Source organism: Carassius gibelio, chromosome A5, assembly GCF_023724105.1.
Source record: "Carassius gibelio isolate Cgi1373 ecotype wild population from Czech Republic chromosome A5, carGib1.2-hapl.c, whole genome shotgun sequence".
NCBI classification, from domain to species: Eukaryota; Metazoa; Chordata; class Actinopteri; order Cypriniformes; family Cyprinidae; genus Carassius; species Carassius gibelio.
In genome coordinates, this window is record NC_068375.1 from 33,367,999 (window position 1) to 33,385,310 (window position 17,312).

General features: G+C 35.2%; 1 protein-coding gene across 2 annotated transcripts in view; it reads left to right on the plus strand.

Annotated features, from left to right (window-relative positions):
• The window catches only part of galnt9 (polypeptide N-acetylgalactosaminyltransferase 9), a 92,134-nt gene that overhangs the window by 41,925 nt on the left and 32,897 nt on the right, over positions 1-17,312 (plus strand). For both annotated transcript variants that reach the window (XM_052596494.1, XM_052596483.1), the window contains exon 5: positions 13,822-14,019. In XM_052596494.1, the coding sequence (XP_052452454.1) occupies positions 13,822-14,019 (198 nt within the window). The remainder of the gene's footprint in view (positions 1-13,821; positions 14,020-17,312) is intronic.

Sequence of the window (17,312 nt, forward strand, 5' to 3'; positions counted from 1 at the left end):
CCTCAAGCATTACCCTAACATTAAAAGGCTTTTTTAATGTCAAAAACAGTCATTATTTAGTTTTTCATACCGATTTTCCAACCTCTGTCTGGCTCTTAGAAATAAACAGATTTTTTTTTTCTTCTGCTTAGCCTTTAAGAAACACCCCCTTTCACATGTAAAATAAGCAGTTTCGAAATTAGCATATGTTTTCATAGCACACCACGGTCTTATATATTATGTCAAAAAGATCAAGGAAAATGTGATTCCTCATGAAGCCTTTAACATACAGTTATCGCAATAATAAAATCCCTTGATAACAATGATGAACACCTCTCCTCATGTGAGCACTGCCCTATTCCTTCAGTTGTTATCTTAATGTTATCCAATTGATCCACCTGACTCTGGACTTTAAATTCATGTAGTCTGCATGTTGTTACCCCATGTTTAATTATTTCTTTTTAAAAACACATTTGATGCATAGATAATAACTTTTTTTCTATTTATAGAAACATCACGTTAAAGTAACTTGATGTAACCACACTTACAAGCAAAGCTTCAAATGAAAGTTGATTTCAAATTGTCAGTATGCTGTGCTGGAAGTTTGACAATTAGCACTTAGATATATTTGTTTCAAAGCAACCTGGAGGCAACTAACAGAATTCCAAAGAGGCCAGTGGGAAGTCATGAGAACAATGATGAACTTCCCATGGGTAAGTTGTTGCTTAGTGGTTAGGGAGTTGGACTCCTAACCCTAAGGTTGTGGGTTTGAGTCTCGGGCCGGCAATACCGTGACTTAGGTGCCCTTGAAAAAGGCACCGAACTCCCAACTGCTCCCTGGGTGCTTCAACATAAATGGCAGCCCACTGCAGTGTGTGTGCGCTTTGGATGGGTTAAATGCAGAGCACAAATTCTGAGTATGGGTTACCATACTTTGCTGTATGTCACATCACTTGTTCATGTTTTAAGGACAACAGGTTTTAAAATATAGCAGTAAATTCACTAAAACTAAAGCTTATGTAATTTTCTTAGGCCGTACATTACTCACCCTCAAGTTATTGAGCACAAAAGAAAATATTTTGCTGTTTCATTTTTTTTTTTTTTTGCCATACTATGAATGTAAGAGGGTCTATTGTTGGGGTAAACCATTTTGACTCTATGACAAAAGTAGTTTAAATATTTAAAATAACTTATTTTGTGTTCAGCAAAAGATATTATGTCATATAGGTTTGGTGTGACATAAGGATGAATGGTAAATGGTGATGAAATTATTTACTCTTTCACGAAGCACTCATATAGTACTGTACCTTAAATATTTACCGTAAATGCCACACAGATTGTGCTGACCTCAGATTTTGTGACTGTGTTTTTGCTGTTACTTAGTAATTTCTTTATGAATTAAAATGGTAACTGAAACAACCCATACAGAGTGTGCAAATAGACAGAGTCAGTAAGCACAGTTCATTTATTGCTCAAGTTTTTGCCTTTCCCAGAAGGAGTAGAATGGATGCTTCACAGGATATTTGCTAAGTGGTACAAAAGTAGCTCCTCAAATGTGACCACAGACCTGAATCCTCTTCACTAGGGAAAAAAACCAACAACCTGTATGTCATGAGCTTCACAAAGCTTAGATTTATGGCAGGGCTGCTGTTCCGAATCCTCTTGTTTTCAAGGCCAACACACAAAGACATAACCTGGTGTATTGAGCATAAAACCTGGACCCCTGGGCAATGGAAAAGGTATTATGGTCTTTTTTCAGTTATCTGTCAGCCTCCTGTCTACCTGCTGACAGGTTCAGCAAATCTTTTCAACTCAAATCACTGCTGCCGATGCAAACCACTGCTACTCAAATCAATGCTTTTATGCACAGAGGGGATCAGTAATACAGTGGTGGAAAGAGTACTGATAATTTTTACTTAAGTACAACAAAGTACAAATTACTCTTCTAAAAAACTACTCTAGTTACTAGTTACTTTTTAGCTGTCGATATTTAATTAATTACCAATAAATATTGATACATATCAAAGATGTATGTGGATAATAGCTACCAACAAAAACCACTTTTATCTTATTGACGAATGATGTGAAATTGGTGGTCACGATACAGGAATTTCTAACTTCAGTACCTTGCAAAATGGACAGTACCTGTGAACCGGAAGTTGCAACTGACTTCAATGAGGGCGGGGTTTTATTGTGGTGCACCTCCACTCCACCTCTTGCTCATAGCAGATTCAAAGTTGGATAGAAGTGGTTAAGAATATCTGTTTGTTACGTTTGACCTCACGCTTCACTGCTTCTGGGTCCTAACGCTCTGCTAAATGGCACAAAATGCACCAAACTGTGCTAATATACACCCACAATGTCATACTGAAAAATTATAACCCTAACCTTTGTCTCCATACTGAAATCCCAGATGAAATTCCACATACTGTATACAGTATTTGAATATCTCATTTTTTTAGTCTGTCCCTTTTTTCAAGGCAATCATTATTTCAAGCTTTGAGTGGTCTTCTAAAAAGACACGTTGACTTTATATGATGAACAATTTTATTTAGATAAAAATAAATTGATTAGTTACATTAGAAAATCTCAATCTTTAACATTTGCTCATTCTGCGTATTTGTGTCTTTAAAATAGGGCAACTTTGTTACAAAACCTTACAGCAAAAGCAAGCTTGATTTTAACTTTGATTTCACAAGTACACAGCAATAAAATTCTAAAACAAATGACCTCAATTCAGTAGAGATATTTGAAATATGACAACACTGCATTTTTATAAGCAGTGATTTTAGAGCCATTGATGTTATTCATTTAGATAAATGGAACCACAGATGTAAAATGTAGTGATGCAGTTAGGCAGACTAGGATGTTTATATGTATGAATCATGCAAGTATCCCATTCTGAAACATTTCTAGCATAAACTTACATTGTAAAGAAATTAAAGTTCCATCTTTGATTGTTGAAAGACTTTCTGGTGCATTTCACTTACAGCCAATAACATTTCTAGTAGCATTTTCATCGGTCAGGTGTGGATCTATTCTAAATGGCTGATAACTTGTAACAAAGTTTAACCTAGGAGCAAAGATTCATTATTTCTACTTTAAAAGCATGGAGAGATCGGGGTTGCACACAGTCTGAGTGTGCACAAGCAATATCGGAGTAAGAGGACAGGAAGTTAATTTGTATAAATTAGGCCTATTTGAGAGAAGCTGCTTGCATCAGTGTATATTTGGTAGATACTGTGGAAAAGAATGAGTAATGTAATAATAAAAACTTCCTAATCATCGGCAAGAAGGAGGCGGGAACCGGCGGACAATCAACTGAAACTTTAATCCTCAAAATAAACACAAAACAGCGCATCAGCCCCTCACGGATGATTGATGCACACAACTAAAATCCAAAACATAAAATAAAGCTTAGGCCTTGTCCTCTCTCCACCTTCACTGTCGTCGCTCCAGTTTTATATCCTTCCATCTCCTCTGTGGGACTCGAGACCGGCGATGGGTCGCAGGTGTCATTCATTTCCCAATCACTCCACCGGCCTCGCTCGTTCCCACATCCCTCGGCCCCGCCCCACTCGTCACAGTCATGTTGTGCATTGTACTACAAATGCCAAGGGATGTGAGACCCTGCAGCCTGTCTTAAGTGTCAAATGATCGTTCAGAAATGATTGTAATATGCTAATTTGCTACTCAAGTAAGCACTTTCTCATTATTATCAATGTTATGATAATAAAAATATTAAAAGCAGCACTATTTCCAATATTTATTATAATAAGAATAATGGTAATTCATCAGCAAATCAGCATAGTAGAATGATTTTCTGAAAAATTATGTGACACTTTATTCATCACAGTATTAATGTTTTTACTGTATTTTTTTCTTTTTCTTTTTGTATCGAATAAATGCAGTTTTTCTTTCAAAAATATTCAAACTTCTTACCGGCTGCAAAATTTTGAAAGCATGTACAGTACTTATAATTCGATATATTCTGCGTTATATTAAAGGGACAAGTAAAATAAGTTTTGATTATAGTAGATGTTGGCATGGGTGAATTTTGCAGTCACTCTACTCCACATACAGTTGCATACGTGTAATTTAGTTTGTTGTCTGCAGAGCGCTAGCTTGTGAATTATGTAATTTTCTAAAGGTGTTTCAGTCTTCAGTGTGAGTGACACTTGTGGACAGCATATAACAAATTATACCCCAGCCTGTAATTCTACCCTAATTTGAGCTTGACGGCCTGTCAGCTTCAAGATGTATTGGGTCTGTGTATGTGGCATGAAGTTACAGTATGTAGCCAGTCCAGTGGGTCATAAATTGCTTCTACTGTGCCTCACACAAAACCTTTCCTCCAGCAAAGTGTTCTAAACTCATTCATTAATCATGACTTATTGAGGCAAAGTTGAATTGGAATGACAGGAATAAAATTGTCTAAAACCTTTTAAACAAGACATTGTCTAGTCAACATTCAAGTTTGCCTCGACAAAAATAACAGTTTCAGCATTATGTTTTTAAAATTAATTTTAATTGTATCTCCTTAGAGTTCAAATTGCATTACATTCTGAATGTCCAAGCATCTTGTTTTATGCACATTTTGTGATTTGTATTTGCATCTTGGTGTTTTTATTCAGAATTTTCAGCTGCCTAAACTGAACAAGATCTACCTTCGCATCTCACAATCAGTGTGTATTTCAGTATGCATTGTACATACATCCGCGTATTAAAGTATCAGGCTCCTGAGAGAGTTTCATTATTTATCAAACTTAACCTTTATAGATGGCCCTGCGCAGTGTTTGGTAGACTGGCAGAATTAGCTGTGATTGTATGAATACTGGAGGCCTCTGGTGAGCATTATTGATTATTCATGACTTAAGTCGTTTATCATTCTGAAACGCATTGTGTGTATGCGTGTGCGTCATTAGACGGTTGACTGATAATTGTAAAGCCCTCATCTGTAGGCCAGCTTTTTTCTTTTTTTTAATTATGTCCACCCTCCCACCTCATTTTGGCCTGTGTCCTTTTCTTCCAGCCGGCATTGTTCACTCTTGTGTTGGACATGCTGATTCTCTGATCTCTCATCTCTCATCTCTACTTCTCTCTGTCTCTCACACCTTTTCTCTCTCCTTCAGTTTCTTCCTGCATCTCTGCTTTATGTTTCTGAGGAGCTCTATTCGATTTAAAGGGAGAAACACAGTAATATATTAGAGCAACTGAAATGTATTATATATATGTGGCTTTAGATAGATTTAATAGCAACAACAGAAACATCATAAAGTCCTGTAGGTATATGTCCCACAACAATATAAACAAGTGTACAGTAGTTGTTTATCAGCTTTTTCTGTGAGTGTTATTCTTTTGTAAATCTTTTGAAATGTTTTTAAAGCTGAAGAGTGTAATTGTTTTAATTGTAAAAACACTTTATCTTGTCCCAGTTTATTGTGTAGATTTTAGAGTTTGAAGCGGGAACAAATAATGGAAAATAGGGAATGGGGTGGAAGAGTGTTTAACTGTGATTTAGGATTTGAATTTCATCTTTCGAATTTGTTATACACTATTCTACTTTCCTTTTATGTATAAGAGCACAAATCGCTCCAAGAGATTATTGCTGAATTGTATGTAAATTGTGTACAATTGGCCATTTGTATGCTTTCACCTTTGCTTCAGTGTATATGAAAACTGTAGCTCTAAGTGTATTCATAAACAAAGGTGCCAAAACATCCCATTGTTCATACTATGGCAATAAAGGATGGCAGAGACTGATAACTGAGATGGATTGTGGGCCAGAATGTGGCCTTGTTGATGTTACAGGACTTGGCTGCACTTATAGCAGGTGAAAATAAGTGTGTGTGTGTGTGTGTTTTACAGAGCCAGAAAACTATAAAGTGCTTGTGTGTTTTAGCTGACTGTTAAATGTGTGTGTGCTGCAGAGCTACAATGTAAAAGTGAAGTCCACTTAACAGCCGCTCCAGGATTTCCCAAATTGTTTTTGTGATTTTTTGCAATCAAAACGACTGATTTTGTGGTGGTAATTTCCAGATATTTGCGAAAAATGTGATGTGATATTTTAGGATAGCATAAATTCTTTGGTTTTCCAGCATCTTTTGCGTATTTGTATCTTTCATCAATTTTTTTCACACTGATGGTAACTGAGGAACTCATACACAACTATTTTAAAAAGTACAAACACTCACTGATGCTCCAAAAGGGAAAACGAGGAATTAAGAGCCTGGAGGTTAAAACTTTTTAAATTTGAAGATCAGGGTAAATTGAAATTATTTTCTCTTCTGGTAAATATATAAGTATCTTCTGAAGGGCAGTACTAAATTAAAAAAAAACAACAGTGGACAGTTTAACTGTTCAGGACAAACAAGGGACTCATGAACAACTATCACAAACAAGTGAGTTTGACTTCCATATTGTTTCACACAGATCACTCACTGCACAACATGAGGTGCACAGCATTTATCCTTGTGAAAATAATACATTCTAACTATAATAAAATTAAGGATGATTCAGTTTGATAATTATATATATATATATATATATATATATATATATATATATATATATAATTTTTTTTTTTTTTGTGAGACCTTAATTTTTAGGATTATTTTGCAGTGATATTACGCAGAATCGAGGGTGGGGGGGGGGTGCAGTTTGTTGATTTTGCGTTGAGTTCAGTGATCGCAACATTGATAAAAATCAGAGGGACTGATTTAAACTGTATCGATCAATAGATAGATAGATAGATAGATAGATAGATAGATAGATAGATATCCTTCTGTTGCTGACTATGGAAGAGGAGAGGGATATTAGTGCTCTTTCAACAGAGCAGGTTTGTATAGTAATTAGATTACTGAGTGGGTCATCACTTGAAGGCCGACTTCTATTCACTCTGACCTCAGTGTCTCAATGAAAACATTTATCAATACATAGTTTTCACTACATACACAGATCCCTCCAGGAGCCTTCATGAACATTTCAAGCAAACCTTCAAGGGTTCAAGGCCTCGTTCCTCCCAATTAAAGTCTTTCTGTGTACCTTTCAGTTACACTATAGAGATCACCTTTCGATTGCTTATTCAGTAGATTTTCAGATGTTTACATTAGCTCAGCAAGTGAATCTCAGTATAAAAATTATTACATATTTGTCATTCAGCCGACAATTTTATCCAAAACAAGTGTCTTGCTCAAGGGCACATGATGATGGTTTATAGATTTCCCTTTGTGCAGGGTCAGATCAGATTGAATCTTTAACCACAAGGCTACATCAGGCTACTAACAGTTTTAAAATGAATTAAAAACTGTGGTGCACTAAATGGTTTAATTATTTGTATATTGAGCCAAATGTCTGGTACTGTAGGTCATTACTATTTGTGTAGGCGCACTCTAATTTGTGTTAAAGAACTAAGGTAAGAAATCAAGTGTAACATTTCTAATAAGGTAATGGAAACATGGAAACAGAGTTTGAATTAAAAGTGTTCTGTATTTATTGGAACAGGTGTTGACATGTACAGCAAATTAAGAATTGTGAGGTTGTGATATTGGTAAAATAAGGTATTATGATTTCGTTTTGTGCCTTTTTAGAGCCTTTAATGTGATATTGTCAGAACTAAAGATCTGTGCAGTTTTATATTAGAGAATACATTATTGAAGACTTTTTTGTGTGTGGAACTGTTTTACATAATTGTTGATTCACCTTTTAACACACTAATCTTCTGGAACCTGATGAAGAACTCCAGATGAAAAAAATTAAAGTGATTAGAGCTAATGAAGTACGAGGAATGAGCATTTCTGAAGTCAGTCAATTGTAAGTACAAACACAGTAGGTTACTTCCAAAATGGAGCTAAAAGCACACAGTGAGAGGTTGACCGCCAGTGATATCTGAGGGCCATTTCATAAAGGAGGATTAGTGAAAATTCTGAGCATGTTAACCCTTAAATGAGGGAAATTTTTTTTTTGTATTTTTTATTCTTTTATTATGTGTTTTATGTTCTGTCGCTGTCATTCTGTCATAACTTGGTCGGAAACAGGTTTTCTTAGATTAACCCAGTTTCTTACGGTCTCCTCCCCCTTTTTAAAGTGTAAGTTATGTTTAAATACCTGATTCATTCACACTGCAAAAATGCTTTTCTTTCCGAGTAATTCTGTCTTATTCCAAGTACAAATATCTACAAATTCTTAAATCACAATGCATTTTCTATATTAGTAAAAACAATAGCCTAAGATGTTTGTTCTTTGTTCCATAGGGGAAAACAAGTGCATTTAAGTGCATTTTACTTAAAACAGGTAAAATTATCTGACATGGGGTAAGAAAAATCATCTTAATGTAAATGTAAACAAGATGATTTTTTTAAATAAAAAAATATTTTTTTATTATATAAAAAACATCAGACACCATTAAATAACAAAAATGGCATGTCCTTTAATACTGTAGATAAGGAGACTGTATTCATTTTTAGGGAGTACATTTTTGGTGCCATATCCACATGCATATTTATTTGGTAGTTTTCTATATCGGGAATGCAGAGCACATTAGTAAGGCTGCTCTATGCAGAGCATTAATGAAGGTGTGCCTCGCTGACATTCACTTGATAACATCTTGCACCAACCTCTGAAAGTAACCCAATAATTAGAAGTATGGTTCCAGTGTGGTTGTGTGCATTGATGATGCGCATATTCCCATCATTGTACCTTCCAAAAATGAAACAGATATGGAATGGAAGGATGCCGTATGGAAGTGTAGTCTGAAAATATATGCTGTAACCACCACCACAGCTGTTACATAAACACAAATTATGCACAATTTATTGTGTCATCTTTATTTCCTACAAATACAAAAGCAAGAGTTATTATTTTTTTACTGTTTGATTTTAGTATTCTTACAACACTTGGTATTATGGCCATCTCCTCTTCATCTGTTCTTCATTATTTTCCGAGCCTTCTTGCTGTTGACTGATTAGAAGTCAAATGTTAATTTCATTAGTTTAAGAAATGCAACAGGTCGTATTTGAGAATCTTTAATTATGTGAAAAAAATTTGACTACGTGAAATGATTATAGAGTATGTGGGGGAATAAAAGCTGCTGCACATTGAAATAGACACTGAATGAAATGTATTTAATATCTCAAATGTCTGTAAAGTCATGTAGACTACACCCATGAACACTTTATGCTTAAGAATAAAATGTATGCGTTTACTCAAAGTATGCGGATGTCTTTTTGTCTGTGCTGTTGCCTTGGTGAATCATGATTTTGGAGCTCCACTGATCATGACCTCTCATAGTCATGTAAATGCTTTGTTTGGCCTTTCAAGAGAAGAAACAGATAGAAATCAGTGGTTAAGCTGTATTTACAACACTGTTCCTGAACAGTTCAAACCAAATATCCAGATGTATGCAGCACATATTATGGAGGACGGTTTCCTAATCCTGGGATAGTAGACTGCAATGCCGGCTGTTCTGACTCACAGTCTGTAAGTACATTTTATATTTAAAGGATTTGCCACTGATGATTCAAACGTGAGTTTTGAACAGTGTAGAGTAGCATTTGTTGTTTGTAATTTCTCCAATCACAAATGCAGACATGGTTTTATGTTTACACGGCACAATGCAACGCAACGCGTAAAAAGACAGAATAAGTCATTATAATCTGTAATTATGTCCTCACTGGATGCAACAAATACCTCATTTATAATGGGCTTTATTGTTTTTGTCTCGTCGCTCCAGGCCGTGACATGGCATTACAGCATGATGAGGGGCGAATAATTTACATCACTCGCTTGTGGTATTCGGCCAATCACAATTCACTGGATAGCTGGCCAATCAGAGTGCACCTTGCTTTTCAAAATGATGAGCTTTGTAAAAATTTACTCATTTCAGAAAGGCAGGGCATAGAGGAGCAACATTAATGTAGAGTATGTGGAAAATAATATGTTTTTTTTTAACCTTAAACCTATATATTTCCATTTCCATTTAGTTTGTTGAAGTATTAAACTCAAATGAAGTAAAACTAAAACTTAATAAAAAGACCTACTGTATACAGACATAATACATTGAGACATAATTTAACTTACACATAGTAAAAAATTGAAACAAAAGAAAAGAAAACAGAATTGAAACAAGTAATAGGAAAGAGGAGAAATAAAAAGTGATACTTATCCTTTGCCGCTGTCCCTGCCCGGTGAAGTCGAACGTTAGAGCCTTCACGTACTTGCTGGTGCGGTAATTTTTTTTTTTTTTACACCCATAGACCAAAATAATAATTGAATTCAGCAGGACACACTTTCAATATTTTCTCAACAACTAATGACCATACAAGAGCAGACACTGACAAGATACGCAGTGCAGAATGAGACCAAACGTGATCTCAGCACGTCTCCACACAGTAAACAAAACATTCTCATTGTGTTTATAGTTGAATTAATATGAGTGGCACTGCAAGTGGGCAGGCTTCAACCAAATGGAATGAGTTCCCTATCTAATTTGCGCTTATTCATTTTTAGAGTATAATATTGCAAAATGGTAAATATTTAAGAGAGAAAAAAGTAAAATATTTAACAGGATGAGGCCAGCGCATCTTCACTGTGACAGGCTGCAACATGTCCAAAGGCGATAAATCTATCCCAGCTTTTAAGCTGGCCAACAGATCCATAATGTGCTTAAAAACAGCACATAAATTATTAAATCCTCAATCCTACAGGAAAAAAATAAAAATAAAAAACAGCAACAACAAAAAAATCTTCGGGGAACATTTTGCCCTAGCCTAACCTTTTAACCAGGCACTATTCCCGGCACACTGAGCAAACACAAACAATTCATGGGATCTTCAGTGAAGAGGCAAGATTTCATTTTCTGATAGAGGTACATGAGAGAAAGTTTGATCACACAGGAGTCACACAGGAGTTTCATCAGTTGTGAAGAATGGGGGTTAATCTCAAAGGACTGTGTTTCTTGGCTATCTGTAAAAGGGGGAAGACAGTGAAGATAGCAGGACTTACCTCCAAATGATGACATGCCAAGTCAAGCACAGTGGGTGATAGAACTCCATTTACTCAGCAAATTGTCCGAGACTGTACACGAGGTGCAGTGGTTTATTGTTTCTACGAAGAGTATAAGTGATTTATGATGCACCCTGTGGACTTTAGTCAAGGTAAATGCCATGTTTAATTTGACATGAATGAAAACATACAGGGATAGTAAGGGATGTAAGGGATAGACATATGGTTGTGGGACTGTACTGTCTTATGGTCCCAGGTTGCATTTAAATGTGTGGTTTCAATGTTTCATCATTGAACAGATTGTACATTATTATCACTGTCTTGAGTTTAAGATTTTTGTTATATAAATGCATGTTTTAGTCTGCCATCATTTAACTACTTCAACCTCAACTTATTTCAATTTGTTTGCAGGGCAACATTTCTAAAATGTATTTATTTATATATTTTACTTTTTAAGAGTTTTTAATTTAATATATATATTTTTTATTTCAGCTTTGTTTTAATTACAGAAAAAGATTTTTAGTAAACAATAACAACACAGAGTAGAACATATACTGTGGATTCGAAATGTCTGAGACTGAAAATGCTTCTGTTTTACATTTTTCATATTTAATACAGAACTTTTCCTGACAAATTAGAATATCACCAATTTGAGTGACAATTATTCTGAAAAAATAATAATTAGTACATATTTATTAAAAATGATGATGATGATGATTAGTTTTATTGTGATTTCTTTGTTTAAAAATTTGAAACATCCTTAATTTAACTTAATTTTGTATTCTTTTATTTTTATCTATCTATTTATTTTTTTATTTTTTTTTTGCCATGTTTAAATTACATTCCAAATCCTATGTTCCTGGATACTTTTGGACTCCACTATGGGTGCATTCAGATTTTGGTATTATCTCTGATGTAATATACATAGTTAATGGGTAATGAAAGAACTGATCACCATTGCCCTACTGTCCACCCTGTTTCATATACCAAAGAGAGTCCCTTTTGTAATTAATCCTAGCAATTACTGAAATTACTGAAAGCGGTGTTAGCAATGGTACAGGGTTTTAAAAATTGGAAATTTGGCTTTGACGAGGCAATGCAGCACATTTGCGTCATGCAGAACAACACATCTCCTTTACACAGAGTTGATCAGGTTGTTGATTGTGGCCTGTGGAATGTTGGTCCACTCCTCTTCAGTGGCTGTGTGAAGTTGCTGGATATTGGCAGGAACTGGAACACACTGTCGTATACGCCGATCCAGAGCATCCCAAACATGCTCAAGGGTTACATGTCCGGCGAGTATGGTGGCCATGCAAGAACTGGGATGTTTTCAGCTTCCAGGAATTGTGTACAGGTCCTTAAAACATGGGGCCGAGCATTATCATGCTGCATATATTAAAGTAATGGCTGCTGAAAATTCAACTTTGCCGTTACAGGATTAATTCATATTTTAAAGTGCATTACAATAGAAAACAGTTACTTATATATAATTCTGTTCTACAATATTATTTTTTACATTATTTCTGATCAAAGTAATGCAGTCTTGGTGAGCATGAGAAACATTACAAAATCTTACCAACCTCAAACTTTTGTACAGTATTGTATTACCTTAAAGATGCTCCACAGTCTCTATGGAAATCTTGCCCCATCCCTTATAAAAATTCCTCTGTCCTAGATGACACCAATATACAGCCCCTTTAAAACACTTTTTTCTTGTTAATTGGACACTTACATTAAGAAACCTCTCAGCAGGCTATTTTATTTTTTTATTTTTTTATGAAAGCCCACTCACAGCCCTATTAAAACTCATGTCTCCCTGTTGATCATTACCTTAATGTGATTAAGCTTTTTAAGTATGACCTCAAAAAAAAAAAAAAAAAAAAAAAAAAAAAAAAAAAAGATGAAGGATACCACAGGAAAAGACATAGGAGGATGTAAAAAGAAGAACTAGTACATTTAAAAGTCAAAGAACAAAGCTAGACAAAAATGTTTTGTGAGGTGATGAAGAAGGCACAAAAAAGGACATTGATGGGAGGGACTGATGAAAAGTTTCTGTAGGTTTTTTTTGTTTGTCTTGTATTTGCTTCTGCTGCAAATGTCAATATGTGATGATTACACTGTCAGGCTTGATGGTTCTCCTTTTAAACCAACACCGGTTTTGATAATGAAATACAAGCTCATTTCCAAAAATGACAGAATCAATTTTCTACCCAAGAGTATTCTTGGAAACAGCCACATGGATTTTAAAGTAAACACTGAAGCTTTAAAGTAAACACTGAAGCTGTATACTATGATTGAATTGAATGCGAAAGTAGCATTTATTTTGTTTTGGTTATTTACAATGTCAGTTTGCTTGAGACATTTGTGCATTACAATTAAATATCTGGACTGTGTGATGTACAAATTATATTGCATTTTACAAATTCAAAAAGGCACAGTGTATGTAACACCTTGTCAACAACTTTAATTATTCATCAATACCGAAAATAAATATATTGTAATTGATATTTGGTTTAGTTTGGTATTACGGATTAAATCTGAGAAGATTCATTGTACAGTGTTATTGTACAAAAATGTTTCCCGGTTGTAAAATTACAGCATGTTGTTCTCCCATCAGTCCTGCTTTCAGGCTCTGGTATAGGTGTTTTGGAGAATGTTTTAATAAAATAGTGTAAGAGCACTGCACATTGACATCCTAACACTTGTTTTACCTCTGTTGCTCTTTGTAGAACGAATATAACCACTATTTATATTGAAAGTAAGAAAGGCTCAATATGTCTCAACTCCCAATCTCTCTCTCTTCTTCTTCTTTTTTCCTCCTGATCTCTATCATTTATTCAGGGCTGAGCCTATCCTCACAAGAGTGAAAGAAGATCACACTAGGGTAATCCTCCCTGCGATAGATAATATCAAGTACAACACCTTTGAGGTGCAGCAATACGCTAATGCAGCCCATGGCTACAACTGGGGCCTCTGGTGCATGTACATCATCCCACCACAGGATTGGCTGGACAAAGGAGACGAGACTGCCCCCATCAGGTAAGGGCATCCAGTGCTCCACTGCATAATGCATGAGGACATCCTCTGAAAAATACAAATGACCAGGAATATGAGAAATGAATATTTTAGAAGTGATAAGGTGGTTTCCTGATGTTTTTGCTTCCTTAAAGGATTTGTTGGTGTTATTTCATACGGTGCAGAAAACCTTTCAATCCACATTTTAGGGTAGCATTGCCAGTGCTTAAAAACTACCATGGATTACCAGTTTTATATCATTATGTTGGACAGTGTGCTGCTACTCTTCAAACTGTTTTAACAACAAATCATGGGTGAGGTGTGATTCCCAAGGAATGGGTGAACTAATAAAATGTATACAGGAAAAAAAAAAAATCAGAATTTTCGAAACTCGAAGGAATCATAACACCTCCACGGTAAACTATGCGTTAGCATCTGTTTGGGGTGAATTATGTCTTATTCCTCTCATCGCGAAGCAAACAGTAAAATAAAAAACTTGAACAGTCTCGCTGCTTTTTCTTCTGTGTGGGTGTATTCAAGCCGCGCGCTTCAGTTTGAATCTGAATAGCGTGTTCAGCGCGGGGGCGTGGTCACATTAGATATAATAAAGGGAGACATGAAAAACAGACATCGCGTTGTTTTCATATGGATTACTTTATCAAAGAATATCTGTTTTCGGCAGCACTTGTTTAGTTTTAAAGTAGACATGTCAAGCTTTCTATAGATATCTCTCTCATGTCTCTTCGTTGAGTATTCACGAAGTTACACTTCATTTTAATGACGTGTTTGTACATGACGATCAGCGCAGACAGGCTGCAGACAGCACACATACTGATAAGACGCTCGGGAGAAAACAGACACATAACTTCATAATCATACTTCGCGTTGTGATTCGGAGATTGCTCGTTGTTCTAAATAAAGTTGGTAATGAACCATCTTTTATGGCCAAACGCTTTGAACATCCCGCTGTACTCACCGAGATTAGAAAAGCAGTCATCAGTGAAATGTTGTGAACACAGCAAAAGGGATTTGTTGTACTGCTCTGGTATTGTGGTGAAAATGAATTTTAGCCATTGGTTCTTCTGATCTTCATTCTTTGGCAGTGAAAATAAAACAAACGGTCTCCTCGACATGATGCTCTCACACCAACCAGAGCGTCTGTGTGGGGGGGTGGGGCAGGTCAGAGTTCCGTTTCGACGGTAGGTGGAGATTATTATGCAAAGTGCTCCTAGTGACGTACATAGAGATGGTCAAAAGATTTGAAATCTATAACGACTCGTTTCAGCGATTCAGAGTCGACTCCTTACTTTAGAACCCAATAACTTTATAAATAGTGTACTTTTTGGTTTAATTATTTGCACATTGTTTACACAGATGGACAGCTACATCATACACTGTAATACAGGTCATTTTTGATTTCCCATCTGTGTGGCTCTTTAAGTGAAACAGTAGTAATATATTGCTTATTAGCACTTCTATTTGCCTGTGTCTCAGTTTCACTTAGTTTCACTCTCGTAGTTTAATCTACATCAGAGGTCTACTAGTATGAAATATCATATTTTTGTTCAAATATTACTTGCATAGCAAAAAGTATTTGGACATGTAAACTACAATTCAAAATGTATAGATGTCATTGCAATATACAGAAACCAAAAAAATATAAGTGGCACATTTAAATAAAATCAGATAAGTGACATTTAGGTTGCACAGTTTTCAGTTTAAACAAGATGAATTTTGTTAGGTTTCAAAATATCGAACAGTATATATATATATATATTGTTCAAAAATAAGACAAGCAATTTCGACAATTTCTAGTTGTCAAACATTGTGTAAAAGCACTTCCTAATGATATTCCTTTTTTAAACTCCCAGTGTCACTTTCATTTACATTGAAAAATAAGCATGTTTAGGATCTAAAGTTTATGTACAGTACGCATTCAGCTATCACGATGGAGCATCATGTCATTTAAAAGACCGCAATATTCAGACACTTTGCAGAATAGTTCAGATGAGAACAATAGCACAAGTCGACAGTCTCAGTCTGAAGTTCAGGTTTGAGAGGAGTCTGTCGTCACACAGAGTAGTAACTCTTAAAAAATAGCTCATGTTGACATAGTTTTATGAATTGTCAGCACTTTATCTGTTGTAAAAAAAATATATAATTTACAATGATTTCCTTCCAGTTGGCATTGAGAGTGACCGACGCTTGATGGTCAAAAAAGAAAAATTGTAAATAGATATGTATAAAATAAATAAATAAAAGAAAATAATAACAAAAGAAAGAAATCCCTGCATTCTCTCTTTTCTATGTGTGTTCATAAATTGCATTAATTTGTAAGTGTCATATTTGACAGTTGGCATTAGAAGTTATATTACTAATAACAGTGGCATATAAGAAGTTCAACATCACAGAAAAAAAAAAAAAGGTGAAGCTGCTGTATATAAAAAACACAAGGCGGCTAAATTTGCATGCTTAGCTGAAGCTTAGGAATTCATTATTTTCTCTCAATTTAATTAGTTTTTTAGCACCCCTCTGAACTGTTAAGCCTCGCCTGAACACCCCCAACAACAACAACAAAGAACCTAGAGCTGCCACTGATTGATAGCAAGGTGATGTTGTCCAGCTCTACCACACTGCAATTCTCAATCATGAACCTCTACAGTGTAATACTCATTTTATGCCTAAAACCAACTTGGTGAAATGAGCTTTGTCCTAGACCAGTGGATATATCCTGAGGAGAGTATGAAATCTGGTCAAGGTCACCATTGTGTTAGAGTATCAGGACATCAGAAATCCCATTCATTATTCATGTCTCTCACTGATAGCTATTTGGAGTGAGAAACTAGGCCTGTAGCCCAATATTACTGGAGCTGATCCCTGTGATGCCTCATAGTGGTTACTGAAAAGTTTTTTTTTTTAATTATTATTATTATTTTCATTAATGTCTAATTTCCTAAGAACTTTTTGATATTGCGATTTAATTTGATTTGATTGCTGTTCATATCTAAAGTGTATACTTACATTTTTGTATGTAGCACTTTGCATCTAAAACAAACTCATTTCTTGTGGACAGTATTTTAAACTTTTAAAACACAAATGTTTACAAAACGGATGTTTGCAAGAATACCATCACAGTTTAAATATATTTGTAAATGTACTTTGTATAGCTGAATTGTCATTAAAGCAAAAAAAAACAAACAAACATGAAAACAAAAGTGATATTGGATGCCACAGTAATTTTGTAATTTAGATTTTTAGAAATTAGGCTAATGCACATATTGCAAATATATTTGCTCTCATTTATTATAAATACAATT